The sequence below is a fragment of the Letharia columbiana genome (assembly GCF_014066305.1).
Source record: "Letharia columbiana isolate WasteWater2 chromosome Unknown Sc0000053_s0, whole genome shotgun sequence".
Lineage (NCBI taxonomy): Eukaryota > Fungi > Ascomycota > Lecanoromycetes > Lecanorales > Parmeliaceae > Letharia > Letharia columbiana.
The window spans coordinates 34,173-47,951 of NW_023501097.1; the positions used below are offsets into that span (position 1 = coordinate 34,173).

The 13,779-nt window shown below is 50.3% G+C and overlaps 6 protein-coding genes across 6 annotated transcripts; 2 read left to right on the forward strand and 4 right to left on the reverse strand.

The window, feature by feature from the left end:
* Positions 1 to 85: 85 nt before the first annotated feature.
* HO173_010828 (uncharacterized protein) lies at positions 86 to 850 on the reverse strand (the record flags this gene model as incomplete). The annotated part of the gene is made up of 2 exons (XM_037312713.1): positions 86 to 251; positions 306 to 850. The coding sequence occupies 2 exons, from the start codon at positions 848 to 850 to the stop codon at positions 86 to 88; spliced, it is 711 nt and encodes a 236-aa protein (XP_037160353.1).
* Positions 851 to 1,548: 698 nt separating this feature from the next.
* HO173_010829 (uncharacterized protein) lies at positions 1,549 to 5,924 on the forward strand (the record flags this gene model as incomplete). The annotated part of the gene is made up of 3 exons (XM_037312714.1): positions 1,549 to 2,403; positions 2,453 to 5,806; positions 5,874 to 5,924. 3 exons carry the CDS (start codon positions 1,549 to 1,551, stop codon positions 5,922 to 5,924), a joined length of 4,260 nt encoding a protein of 1,419 aa, XP_037160354.1.
* Positions 5,925 to 6,263: 339 nt separating this feature from the next.
* HO173_010830 (uncharacterized protein) lies at positions 6,264 to 7,387 on the reverse strand (the record flags this gene model as incomplete). Its single annotated transcript, XM_037312715.1, has 2 exons — positions 6,264 to 7,169; positions 7,226 to 7,387. 2 exons carry the CDS (start codon positions 7,385 to 7,387, stop codon positions 6,264 to 6,266), a joined length of 1,068 nt encoding a protein of 355 aa, XP_037160355.1.
* Positions 7,388 to 7,866: 479 nt separating this feature from the next.
* On the reverse strand, positions 7,867 to 9,103 carry HO173_010831 (uncharacterized protein; the record flags this gene model as incomplete). Its single annotated transcript, XM_037312716.1, has 4 exons — positions 7,867 to 8,090; positions 8,141 to 8,511; positions 8,563 to 8,659; positions 8,707 to 9,103. 4 exons carry the CDS (start codon positions 9,101 to 9,103, stop codon positions 7,867 to 7,869), a joined length of 1,089 nt encoding a protein of 362 aa, XP_037160356.1.
* Positions 9,104 to 9,729: 626 nt separating this feature from the next.
* Positions 9,730 to 11,252, reverse strand: HO173_010832 (uncharacterized protein; the record flags this gene model as incomplete). The annotated part of the gene is made up of 8 exons (XM_037312717.1): positions 9,730 to 10,121; positions 10,171 to 10,218; positions 10,271 to 10,329; positions 10,382 to 10,449; positions 10,503 to 10,817; positions 10,870 to 10,964; positions 11,017 to 11,053; positions 11,109 to 11,252. The coding sequence occupies 8 exons, from the start codon at positions 11,250 to 11,252 to the stop codon at positions 9,730 to 9,732; spliced, it is 1,158 nt and encodes a 385-aa protein (XP_037160357.1).
* A 1,482-nt stretch (positions 11,253 to 12,734) lies between these two features.
* On the forward strand, positions 12,735 to 13,640 carry HO173_010833 (uncharacterized protein; the record flags this gene model as incomplete). Its single annotated transcript, XM_037312718.1, has 5 exons — positions 12,735 to 12,857; positions 12,912 to 12,930; positions 12,981 to 13,216; positions 13,271 to 13,369; positions 13,428 to 13,640. The coding sequence occupies 5 exons, from the start codon at positions 12,735 to 12,737 to the stop codon at positions 13,638 to 13,640; spliced, it is 690 nt and encodes a 229-aa protein (XP_037160358.1).
* Positions 13,641 to 13,779: the final 139 nt, after the last annotated feature.

Genomic DNA, 13,779 nt, shown 5'->3' on the forward strand with positions numbered 1-13,779 from the left:
AGCCTGGAATGCTTGTGATTTCGACAAGCTTCAAAACCTACCCTTCAACCCAACTGCAGCAAGAGCTTGCCTTGACTCATGCTTGCTACACACTGCGTACAAATTCATCTACATTTGAGTCGCAATAGAACTTGAAATCCGCAGAAACAGATCGCTGCGAATGGCCCTCGGGCAGCCCTCGAAGGTTCTCTTCGGCCTTTTGGCGACATTCCTTGGTACTCTCGTTGACGGACGAACTTAAAACGAAGCACCTTTTCGGAGTCAGCATGGCTTCTTTGAGAAAGCAAAATCCAGTTACAACTTACCACCTGGCGTTAGCGAACTCCCCTAAGTAATGATAGCATAGCGCACGATGAAATTGCCCCTTTGCAGCTAGCTCTTGCAGGCGAAGATCTACCGCCATAGTGACAGCTTCCTCAGCGTTAGCTAGCGCTTGCTGTAGATTAGCACCAGTAGATTGAAGCAGTGCCGAGTATAGAAGCCTGGAATTGATGAGGTGATGAGGCCCCAGATCTTCCCGATCTAGCATGGCAGGGATCTGGTTGAGAGCTTTCTGGAGCCAGCCATTCGCCCAAGCCTTTTCGATTGGGGCGAGCTGAGGGCAATCCGAGGAGCATTGCCAGGTTCCTATCCAGCTGGTTTTTGGAGTAGCGGTCACTGTTGGTTTTGGTTCGTAGGCCTGAAGGTGCGAAAGCGCACTTGAGAGTAAACGGTCATACTCCAAATTTTGGTTTTCGAGTTCAATGATTGCTGACTTGGCGTGCATGAGCTCCACTCTGAGCTGGTTTCGCTCGTTGATGATTTGTAGCAGACTCGCTTTCATCTCTGAGTTGGTGAATGCAGTCGCCATGGTCTTCTGTTCGAGATTTGGTAGCTCCTCCTCGATTAGTACGGATTGGAATGGGTGTAAGTGATGATATGGGGTGGGGGGGCGGACCTGAGGAAGTAAGGAGATGGTGTGTTGCTCGGAGAGGAGGGCATGATATAGAGCGATGAGGGAGTACATGAAAACATTCAAAGACCAGAAACAAAGGAGAAGACAATACAATAGTTGAACTTTATTTCACATAATCACATTGTCAATAACTAATGTGTTTTTTTTGTTCTGACTCCACGACACTGTCGCAACCTTTCCGCGACGCTTCGCGTGGGGAGGAGAGAAATAAAGGGCATCGAGCCGATCTACGCTGGGTCTTCCGTCATTTCGACTTGTTGTTGTTGTATACATTAGCCAAAGTAATGCAAACGTGGGCCCACCACTGTAGCCATTGTATGTGAGACTGAGACATGATGCAGAATTGTGGCGGAAATTTATTTGTAGCTACCTTAGATTGTTTCCAAACTACCCTAGCTCAGATGTAGCTAGCTCAGATCTGGGATCCCTGTTGAAAAAAGTCTTCCCAAACTCCTTTGATGATATCTATCCAGCACGCCAGACGCAAGAGGTCTTTCTTTCTCAAAAAAATTCGCTATATCCCTTCACTCCTATGTTTGGCGGCAGCTGTGCCACGCCTGGCTAATCCACCCGTATATCTGAGCCCCCGGAGCATGTTTGCACGAGCCTCAAAACGCACGTTGTATCGCGATGCGTACAGGCAATCCACTTCCAGCCTCGAGCTTCTACATCTCCCTTTCCTATGCCCCGCTTTATTTGGACAATTAAATGGCGCCCCCATTCATTCGAAAACCGTCCGGGCCGCCTCCTCAAAGCCCCACCTGGAACGGTCAAACGCGAGGAGTTGCAGACATCCGATACCCAGGACCCCTTCACACCGTAGAAGGCTCGCCTCAGCTGCCACCGCCGTCCAGTATGAACCTGAACATGACTCATATGTTCCTTGGGCTGAACCTTCGGTCGCCAATTTCAACTACCAGCCTAGGTTTGACGGAACCGGCATCTCTGCCCTTCGCCACTTTGATCCGAATACCTCACTGCTCATCATCAAAGATACACTTACCACACACCCCAAGAGGTTTCGTGTTAAAGACGCCATAACCGGCGACCTCAATGAGCTCCATCAGAACCTACATGCCTGCCTCCAAGTGGGCCGTCTCGAGCGAGCTGCGGCTCTCTTGCGAAGGCTCAACCAGATCTACAGTCCAGATGCTGCCGGACTACTTGCTGCACATTCCGACTATGTGAAGGAGCTCACAAACAAGGTCGTACAGACAAAGGATCAGCAGCTTCTCAAAGACCTACAGAGATGGTTCGAAGTGGATTTAAAGCGCGTTGGGGTCATCCCAAATGCAGAAATTTATGCTCAAATGATCAGAGCCAGTTGGCAGTCGTCGGGTGCAAGCAGAGAACGTGCGGTGAGAAGATACCAGAAATTGGCTGATGAAGCTGGATTTGGTGCCGAAACCAATGCTCTTTGGGAGTTTGATGTGGAAGACTACTCTCCAGTATGCAGATGCGCATTATTCTAAACTTGGTTGCTAATCCCAGACCTAGGTTTCTGCTTCGCGCCTCCAGGAACATGCGGACGCACAAGTGACCGGCCTGACCAAGCTCGACCAGCAAGAACGTGGAGCAGGGGGAAGAGCCTTCGCTAAGCCTGCAGGTGAAATACAAGCTGTTAAGGCAACGGAACAAAAGGGCTCGGGTCTTTCAACGCTCAAGAAATCATTAGAGCTGTTCGGAGACAAAGGTGCAGACTTGTTCAGTGGCAGAGAGGTTACTGATGGTGAATTGTCTGCCGAGGAGCGCCAGAGGCTACTGGAAAACAACACGATCACGGCTGCCATGGATCGCTGGCGTGCAGAAGATAAACATCGGAAGGGCATAGGTATCAATAGCAGTCTGGCGTCATCTTCGATTGGTGCCATGATGTGGAAATGGCACGAGGCTTTGGTCCCGTTGATCGAGGAGGATGTGAAAAAAACGAAAGAAGCCGAAGGAAGGGAAACGAAGAAGAAGGCCGATGAGGATCTTCTACTCTGGGGTCCCTTCATGCAATTCCTGTCGCCAGAGAAGCTCTCGGCAGTCGCCATTTTGGCTACTCTGACGATTCTCAGTACGGAAAGTGTCGATGAACGAGGTATGAGAATCCACCATGTTGTTACAGGCATCGGGAGTGCTATTCAGGCCGAAAGCGTTGCTGAACATTATGGGCATAAGAAAAAGAGAAAGAAGTGGCGTGAGTCAAACCTGGCAGAGGGGATCAGGGAACTTGATAGCACAGGCCCGGGAATATCAGATGGAAAGCTACAGAATATCCTCCGGGGCCGGGCATCAAGCCTCTATGATAGTATGGAGTGGACACAAACAATAAAGGTCAAGGTCGGTGCAGTACTCCTCTCTCATCTAATGGACATCGCCAAGGTACAGGTGTCTCGCAAAGATCCCAAGACCGGTATAGAGCTGCGAGAGACGCAGCCAGTTTTCTTTCACACGTTTCAATACGTGGGTGGGAAGCGCGTGGGTGTCGTCCGGCTCAACACGGCCGTACTAGAAACGTTGGCGAAGGCTCCTGTGACCTCAGCAATAGCCAAATACCTACCAATGGTCGCCGAACCCAAATCATGGATTGGATTCCGCGAAGGAGGTTTCTATGAGCATTCGATACCTGTAGTGCGCATCGGTTCACATGACGTGCAGTCGAAACGGTATGCTATCACTGCAGCGGAAAACGGAGACATGTCTCAGGTTTTTGCAGGCCTTGACGTACTGGCGAAAACACAGTGGAAAGTCAACTCTTTCGTTTTCAAGGTCATGCTTGATGCATGGAATACTGGAGAGGCAATTGCTAAGATTCCTCCCGCAAACCAACCAACTGACAAACCTCGTGAGCCACCACCGTCAGCTGAGCCTAAGGTCCGACAAAAATGGATGAGGGCCGTACGGGATGCTGAGAACCAGAGGTCAGGGCTCAAGAGTCAAAGGTGTTTTCAAAATTTCCAGCTTGAAGTCGCTCGGGCGTACTTGAACGAAACGTTCTATTTTCCACACAACTGTGACTTCCGTGGGCGTGCATATCCTATGGCTCCCTTTTTGAATCATATGGGGGCTGATAATGCGCGAGGCCTTCTGCTTTTCGCGAAGGGCAAAGAGCTCACCGACTCTGGGCTCTGGTGGCTCAAAATACATCTCGCCAACGTGCATGGATACGACAAGGCTAGCTTCGAGGAGAGACTGCGGTTCACCGAGAACCATTTGGCTGAAATATATGATTCTGTCAACAACCCTTTGGACGGCAACAGATGGTGGTTGAAAGCTGAGGATCCTTGGCAGTGCCTTGCGGCCTGCAATGAATTGAAAGCTGCTTTGGACTTGCCCGACCCCACCCGTTACGTCTGCCATCTTGCAATACACCAAGACGGTACTTGCAATGGTCTTCAACATTATGCAGCGCTTGGAGGTGATGTCGTTGGTGCCCAGCAGGTGAACCTTGAGCCTGGTGATCGACCGTCCGACATATACACCACTGTGGCCGAAATGGTCAAAGCAGAGATTGCGGACGAGGCAGCGCAGGGCAACGGGTTGGCACGACAGTTGGATGGTAGAGTGACCAGAAAGGTCGTCAAACAAACAGTCATGACCAATGTTTATGGCGTGACATTTACAGGCGCCAAGAGGCAGGTTCTAAAGCAGCTTGACGATTTGATGCTTGACCTTCCGGATACCTTCGGACTAAATCGGCTTGCGGCAGCATCGTACGTTGCGAGGAAGATCTTTAAATCACTCTCGACCATGTTTAAAGGAGCACACGACATACAATACTGGCTTTCGGACTGTGCTGCGAGGATATCCGATTCTATATCGGCGGAGCAAGTTGACTACACCGAGAGACAAGTTAAGGGTGAAAAGTTTCCAAATCAATTCAAGTTGAAAGCTCTGAGGGGGCAGAAAGACGAGCTCTGGTCGTTCAAGTCAAGCGTCATTTGGACGACGCCTCTGAAAATGCCTATTGTTCAACCTTATCGGAAGACAACTACGCGCCGTATCGCCACCAACCTCCAGTCTATCACTATCCGGCATCGCACGGCAGCGGACCCTGTCCACAAAGTGAAACAGCTCCAGGCGTTCCCGCCAAATTTCATACATTCACTCGACGCCACACACATGTTTCTCACAGCGCTGAAATGCCACGAGGTCGGTCTTACCTTCGCTTCAATCCATGACTCGTTTTGGACACATGCCGGAGACGTAAACATAATGAACAGAGTCATTCGCGATGCTTTCATCAGGATGCACTCCGAAGACATCATTGGTCGACTTGCGGCTGAATTTAACGCAAGGTACAAGGGCTACATGCATCTTGCAAGCGTCTTCTCTAAGAGCCCCGTCGGTCGCAAGATCTTGAGGTGGCGTAGGAGCGTTGATTCAGAAGCCAAGAAGAGAGGTGTTGCAGCAAGAAAAAGAGACGAACTGATCCTCGAACGCCGCCGTTTGGTTTTGCTCACATCTAAGGACCCCAGGGAGCGCGAAGAAGGAGAGGCGATGATCACACCAGCGAAATTGTTTGCCGAAGCAGCAGATGAAAAAGCTTTGGCGCCATCAGACATCCAACCAGCTACCATTGGCGAGATGGGACCAGCTTCCTTGAGATCTACCAAATTGAAGGCCAACCAACGCCTGGAGGTTGGTGACATCGCGAATATCGAGACAGTGCTTAGTGACGATGAGACTGAGGGTCCCGAATTCCACGATACAGCAAATTCCCGAGCCGATGCGGCCGACACGGAGGCAATCGAAGAGACAACGCCCAAGGCAGAGGAGATCGAGCCCAAAAAGAACAAAGCTGCCAGTAGAGACAGGAAGATCTGGTGCTGGTTGCCGTTGACATTTGCCCCTGTCCCAAAGAAGGTATGTGTAACTATCACCGCCTGGGTTGTGCCACATGGTTTCAAGGCATTGCTAACCAGTGAGATAGGGTGATTTCGATGTCTCGAGGTTGAAGGAGAGTCAGTATTTCTTTTCTTGAGGCTTATACCTACACTCTGGTGGTATTGGTGCCATATGTTAGTTCGATTTGTGTTGATACTCTTGGACGTCGATATACCACTTTGTACGAGAATATCGCATAGCGTTGGCGCTGGCTACTGAACAATGTATAGAATAGAGTCGATCGTTTTAGCTTATTGGGGAAGGTCACTGTATGACACCAATGTAAAACAAATATTACTCTCATAATTTGTTAATAATGATTCGAGTCTGGGATTTCTCATGAGATCGTAATGTTTTTCATTTGTTAATAGATACATCGGAAATAGCTGATCTTCACGCCACCATCAACGGCTCTACCTCTGATCATCTACAGATACTACAGCTTCGATTGACTTGGGTCATCGATCTTGATCGTCAGCTTGCCAAAGTGCTTCTGATCCCACATGTATTGGTACGCCTCCTTGGTCTCTTCCAGACCAAAGACCTTTTCGTCCACAACAGGCTTGATTCCATTCGCATCAATAGCCTCGTTCATCTGCTCGAATTGTTGCCTCGATCCCACCAAGACGCCCCGCACAGTGCAGATGTTGTTCAGGCAATCGAGGAAACTTGGCTGGTCCTTGCTAAAACCGCCCAGGAACCCAATGATCGAAATGGTACCTTCAGGTCGGATAGCTTTCAATGACTGCGCCATTGTCTTTGGACCGCCCACTTCAATGACGTGCGCGCAGCCAATACCACCGGGCGTCAATTTCTTGGCTGTTTCGCCCCAGTTTTCATCGGTCTTGTAATTGATGACGTTGTCTGCGCCGAGCTTCTTCAGAACCTCGGCTTTGGCGTCGGAGGAGGTGGTTGAGATGACGCGGGCGCCGGCTGCTTTGGCAAATTGCAGGGTGAACATGCTCACACCACCGGTCCCCTGCGTCAAGACTGTATCTCCTGGCTTCAGACTTTTACCCTCAATGCCGTATAGTCCGTTCCACGCGGTCAATGCCGCGCACGGCAGTGTGCTACCTTGCTGGAAGTTCAAGGTCGAAGGCATGAGGACCAAGCCTGACTCTTCAAAGACGCCATATTGACGAAGAACGCCGTGGAGAGCACCGCCGAGACCAGTAAGTGTATCAGAGGATGTAATGGGACCGGCAAGGTGGGATTGATTGAAGAGTGTTAGGACTCCGTCGCCCTTATGGAAGCGTGAGACGCGTGAGCCGGTGGCGACGACGGTGCCTGCGCCGTCTGAGGCGGGGACGATGGGTAAGGCGGTGGGGAAGGGGTATTTGCCCTGGAGAAATCAATGAGCAAGGTTTTGTGAAGGGAGGAAGAGAAGTGGTATGGCACCATGGGAATAATGAGATCTCGGTAGTTCAAAGAAGCGTAGTGGAAGTTGATGAGGACGTCGTGGTCACCGAGGGTTGGGATCTCAGCTTTGTCGTGGAACTTGAGGCTGTCGAAGCCACTTTTGCCCTCGACAGTCCATTGCTTGGTAGTTGATGGTGCCATTGGTGGAGTTGGTCTGTACGGTTTTCCAAAGAGATGCAAAGATCAGGTTCAATTGAACAAGTGAACATAGACTACATTTATGAGACTGGTTCTTTGGTGAGTAAGGATGCTTCAATATATGTATGTATGTGTGTGTGGACATTTGTTCGTGAAGATAGATCTATCTTCCGATGACGATTTGTAATTCATTCGGAAAACATTCTGACGAAATCGTCATTTGATGGGGAGAAGCCGGAGATAAAGTACTCGTACCATTGCAATTGCCGATGGATGAGTCATGACCATGCCAGTCTCACTGACCTTTCCTGCCGCCGTTTAGCTGCGAAGTCAGCAGGCTAACCCGAAGGGGCTTAGCGAGGCGAGCTAATCCGAAGGGGCTTAGCGATCTTGGCAGGTCTGAGGGACTGAGGCAATGACCTTTCCCCAACCAACAAGACATCACACTAGACCAAGCCAAGAAGGCCGACGCCGGCGGCCATTCAGTACCTATAGCAAACAAGTCCTGACTCGGTATTCATTATGTCTTCAACACGCACATCTGGCGCCAGATAACCCAAGGGCAGTGGATCCCTCAGGCTTGCCTCCGAGCTGGACGTATAGGCAGCTTTGCCGGAATAGTCTTTCAATCTGGCCTGTGTATCACCCTGCTGCCATTTCCACCATAGTCGATCAAGCTGCGTGTGATGGAGGAAGAAGACTGGATCTATGTTTGAGTTAGTTCAAACGCTGTGCAAACCACGGAATGCGACGAACCAGCAGGTGCCGTGACGGTAGAGAAATCGCCATGGATGCTCCGTGGAATTGACAAATGTGGGCCATCCTCCACTCCAAGATTGAAAGTCGCATAATCCGACGTACGCAGTAGCTCATTCAGAGCCGTAGGCTCCAGTGCCGCACTGAATCGAGTAAGATTTCCCCCTGTGGCAAAGCCGCGAGATAGGCAGTGTGGATACGGAAATTTCTCGACGTAGAGCACCTGGAGCCTGGCAAATGGACCGTCCGTTACGCAATGCCCGTGAATGGACTCAATGTCCTTTTCGTTGCCGTCGCCGCCGAATCCGAGGGTGGTGTCCCAGACAGGAGCGTGGGTGACATCTTCCCAGTCGAGAGACCAATCCCAGTATCTGGAAGAACGATTAGCTCTTCGGGTCTGCAGCTCAGGCTCTTGTACGTACGTGAGATGCCCTGCATAGGCGCATTGCTCCCTGAGTGCCTTCTCGTACACATGAATGAAATACCTATGCCAGGGAAGAAAAGCCGCAGTATCGTGTGCTTTAGACATTAGTAACACCAGCATTGCTGGGGCGTTCGTTACTCACAAGCCTCGCCATTCCGACTATGCACATACGGGAAATCATCATACAGGGTCTGATTGAGACCTAGTTTCGAAGGCGAGCTTCTTAGACATTGGACTGCTTCTATATAGTCATTCTTCTCTGCGTCACTCAAATCTCGCCACTCTCGACGTATGATGGGATTTGTACAGGCCGTGGATGGCAAAGAGTTGGAATCGATCTCTTGTTTGAAGAGGATGCCGCCACCAAAGCCCAGGACAGTGCACAAAACCGCTACGCAAAGCGCCAGTGACAAACGTAGAACCCTTGATCTATGCGCGTCGTTGACCGAAGACTGTGGATTCTTATCAGCTTTGTCGTCAGCAAACTCCAAGTCTACGACAGGAGCATAGGCCGCTGTCGATTGGCTGTACTGCATCATGAGTGTGGGTGAAGACTTCGATGGCCTACAAACGGCAGAAGACACAATCGAGGTTCGGCAGTCAAGAAGGCCTCTTCCATTCAATGATCATTGCCGAAAACGTGGAAAAATGAGCTTTTGGTCGGACAAACAATGACTTTGAACAAGAGGTGAAGCTTGTGGCCATCTTATAGAAGGCTAATTAAGGCCCTCTGAGTCGCATTCGGGGGGTTGAATTACCTAGGTGCTGTCTAGGCACGACGCCATTTGATACCAAGCAGCACAGCGTTAGTGTTGCGCAACGATACTCTGTATTGTATTATTCCTTCCTGATCCCAACCAATCAGTCAAGGCTTCGGATCCGCAATTACTGCGCAGTGACGTCTCGGAATCTTGTCGCGCGTCGAATATCAGGGAGAAGGATCTACGACGGAAAAAGCCTTCCTGTATTCGCATGGTGAAATAATACAACCCTTCATGTGGTACAGGTATGCAAAGGAATATTAAGTAGTGTCGCTCTTTTAGTGCATAATTCCATGGCTCATGAATCATACTAGTCACAAATCTAGGGTAGTTGAACTCTTCTCTACGCCTATGGCTCCATCAACAGAGCCCAGACTCCCAAAGAAGGCCACTTCGGGGACCTCTCATATGATTTCCGAGGTCTGCTTGAGTTCCGTCTCCCTCCAAATCCGTCCAGGGCCTCTCTCTAATGTCTCGTACTTCTCTCCACCGCTCACCCTTCCCATGGCATAGGCTTCCACGTCAATGCTGACCAGAGTGTTGTGGCCCGATTTTCCCGTGTATGGAACGCCTGTGATGGCCGTTTCCGACTCTGTTCTCTTTGCGCTCCCCTTGGCGTTATGGGACGCCTTGTTGCCACTCCCGCTGGATCTCAAAGAGATCTGTGAGCGGAAACTCCTGATGATGCTCTCTGGTGACCAGCCTTGGAACAGTGGTCGAAGCACGGGAAGGCAGGCAGCTATCATGGCGATGCCGACTTCGAGCATGCCCCAGAACATGAGGATGCTGACGATTCCTGAGCGAGTTAGCAGACTTCCGGCTGCCTTGGAAGAGATGAAGCATACCAATGTCGTCGTCGGAAGGCACTCCGCCTACTTCAGCATGAGAAAATACTAGGGCACAAATAGGTTAGTCCCTATGTGTGACAGAGATCGCTCAACTTACACGCTGGGCCGAGGATTACGCCAAAGAGCGCCATGCGAGTAATACCACAAGCAATAGCCCTGCATCTGTGTTAACCAGCGAGCGCCAAATTTCCAAGAAATATACACTGACAGTGTGCCCACCAGCAAAATAACCAGGACGGCTACCTTTCGCCGCATTGGCATCTGAAGCGCAAGTACCTGGCTACATTAACACCCAAGATGTCGCTGACAGAACCATTTAGCGGACTTACCAATGGTACGGGCATGATCAAAATTGCCAGGTCCACAGCGACATCAGAGACGGCGAGCGCTATCAGGATATCAAATGTGTCCACGCAATCTCTCTTGAGAGCGCCCAGTGTCTGGAAGTTGGCAGCAATTGAAGTGCCGCAAGCCGCGAGTATTGCAATGATGAACGTCATAGCCCATGCCCCTACCACACCAATAAGGACCCAGCTTGCGATATCGAAAGCCCGGCCCCTAAAGATACGCCGATAGAAGAATAAGATGGAGAGCTTGATGGTTGCCAGCGCAAGGATCTGCATCAAGTCGAAAGGAAACTCCAACTGCAACGGACCATGAGTACCATCGTGTGATGACGATACCTAATCAACATACCTTCTCCAGCAGGATCTGATCAGATCCATCGTAGAAAGCTATTTCCGGCCCCAGATTCGGTGGTGAATGATAGCCCACGGTGTGCGTCACGGACCCTGCAAGTAAGGCTTTAGCAACAATACCCGGTATTCTAGAGAGTGATACTACCTATGATCATGATAGTGCCCTCGGCGATGACGAGTGCCTCCGACATCATTAGCCTTTGGATGACCGTTTCGCAGGATCGATTAAGAACTCACCAATGCCGGTAGACATAGCCAGTCGTCAATACCCAACCCCGACTTTTGTCTTCTGATATTGAAGCGAGCTATCACCGCTGCGATAGCGAGAAGAATAAAAAGAATAGCAACGGCGAGAACGCTACCTCCGTTAACGTAAGTCATGATTTCTGCACGAACACAATCATTAAGACAGCAAAGAAGGCTGCCAGAAAATGGTATGTGAGTCACATAAGAGTCATCTTAGGGAGAGTCAAGGAAGTTGGTTCATGCGAGCAAGCTTGAACTCTAATGTCAGCGCCCCACACGGTCAAGAAGGCGAATTTCTGCCCCGGGTGAGGATATTGCGGGGGGGCGTTCATCACAACAGGCCCATTGGCTCGCTGAAGTGCCGGGAAAAGAAATGGTGTCTATCAATGGGAGTGCAAGCAGCGCAACGGGTCCACGGCAGCGGTCCGGAGGGTCAAATTGCTGTTCCGGTACCTCTGGAGGTTTTTCCCTGTGGTTATGCTCCTGGGCGACATTGATTGGTGCTCATTGCCTTCCTGCACGGGAGGTTCTTTAACTTCTTTTCACCGCGGGTTGCATTAGTATAAAAGCCACCTTGGTTCTGCATCAGCCTTTGGTGTCATCCATGCGCGTTATACCTCTGTACACCATGCATAAGTGCGCCGAGTCAACAAAGACCCCTGAGCGTGCCAGGTCTGACAGGGTTAATACCAGTACCGACTACCAAAGCAAGAAAATGATACTCTGGTGAACTGTAGGTAGACCGTACTCTACCTGAGATACGTACGAGTACTACACGGGCTGGATAGAAACCGCCAGCTGTTCAGCAGCCAATGTTTCCCCGCAGTATGGGAAGAGCACATATCCAATGGATATGAATTCATATTTTCCCCTGTAGGTATGCAGGTATGAAAAGTCATATGCGGCTTTAGCCAAAAAGGGAGTGCCCGAAGTGGACCGATCATCCGACGGATGCAGCTCAAGCGAAGCGACACAGGGTTCATCTCAACTTTTCTCATCTCATTTCATTTCATTTTGCAACAACAACAACAACAGCAGTCCGAGCTCACCTGCAGTAAAGTAGGTAGGCATACCCGCTTGCTGCACACCCTACAGCCGCAATCCTTCAGCATCATATGATGAGCACAGCTTGCGCTTCTGCTATGCATATTCCAACAAGGATGCTCGTCTCCTGCCAATTCGCTTCACACGCGCTATCATCTATGATCAAGGCCCCGTCAACGCTTTTTCTCTTCACCTTCCGGATGCGTAAAGCGAACGTTTGGCGACATTGCCATCATGACTCGTAGTCACGAGCCTCCGTCGGAACTTGAATGAGACTAACGGTGCTCGGTTCGGGGGGTACACGCAACGCATTTCGTATCCGAGGCACATACCTAGCATACCACCACTCTTCTCACCTTTCATTTTCTCGCCTACCCACACTGTGTGAACCAATCATTTTCCAGGACTCACCCTTTCAATTCCAGTTCTAGGCCCAGATGGACAAGGTTCAAGCTCAGCAGCATCACCTTAAGTCATTCCATCTTCTTCTGAGACAAAGCTGTCATCTATTGTCTACCTGCTCAACTTATCCTGGAAAACCCAAATTTATTGAGCTATCGAGGACTGAAGAACATGGATTCCAAGTACTTGCGTTTATCCCAGGATGCATCAGATCTGCTTTATTCAGGAAACGAAAAGGAGGGAAATGGCCGCCGACCTCGGTTCTCGTGGCGAAATCTGATATTGTCGCTCTCGGTGGTGGTCAATATCTTTCTATCAGTTTCAGTCGTTTTGATGCTGAGAGAAAAGCCCACGCCAACAGGCTTCGGTGAGAATAAACGGTCAATCCGCGTGAGAGTGGTGACTGACAGGTCTCAGCCAAGGTCGACTCTCTCACGACCACATGGGACCAATTCTGGTGGAACACGGCTTACAGTCCCAAGAACCACTCCGATAGCGACGAGCTGTGGGAAGCTATCCTCCCGTCCCATGGTTTCGTGGCAATGGACCGAAAATGGGCGGAGCAGAGACAATGGCCGGCATCGATGTACCTACCGGGCGATCACAGTAAGGGTGTCTATCTGTTGGAAGCCTATCATCAACTGCACTGTCTGGTCAGTCTTGATCCACCCTGTGGTGCCATCCTGACGCTGCTAAAAGATGTCTAGCGGATCCTACGCAACACGTTTTGGGAAGCCGTTGACCATCGACCATTTACCTATCACCCGTCGAGCCACATGGAGCACTGTTTTGACACGTTACGCCAGGTGAGGAGCAAATTCGTATGGCTGCTGATGAGGACGCCCGCTAATACGCTTCATGCAGTCTGTGATGTGCAATGCAGACAACACTCCGCTCTACACTTTTGGGGACAAGACGGCTGGGGATGGCCAGCTCCACCGCTGCCGAGATTGGAATGAGCTTCGCGATTTTGCGACCGAGAATACTGCCTGCTATCGGGATTCTGTGGGGGATATTCCTCTTGGAGAACATTTCGGATATTGCGATGAGGGGGTTGATGGTCTGACCGCAGCTTGATAGTTTCGAGCTACAAGCATCCTGCGGGGAAATTTCCCTTTACGAATATCTTTTATGTCGTGCAAGGATGGGAAGTGAAGGTCTTAATCCCACCATATTTGAAGCCAGTCCAAAATGTTCTAGTCAAACCCATCTGAAG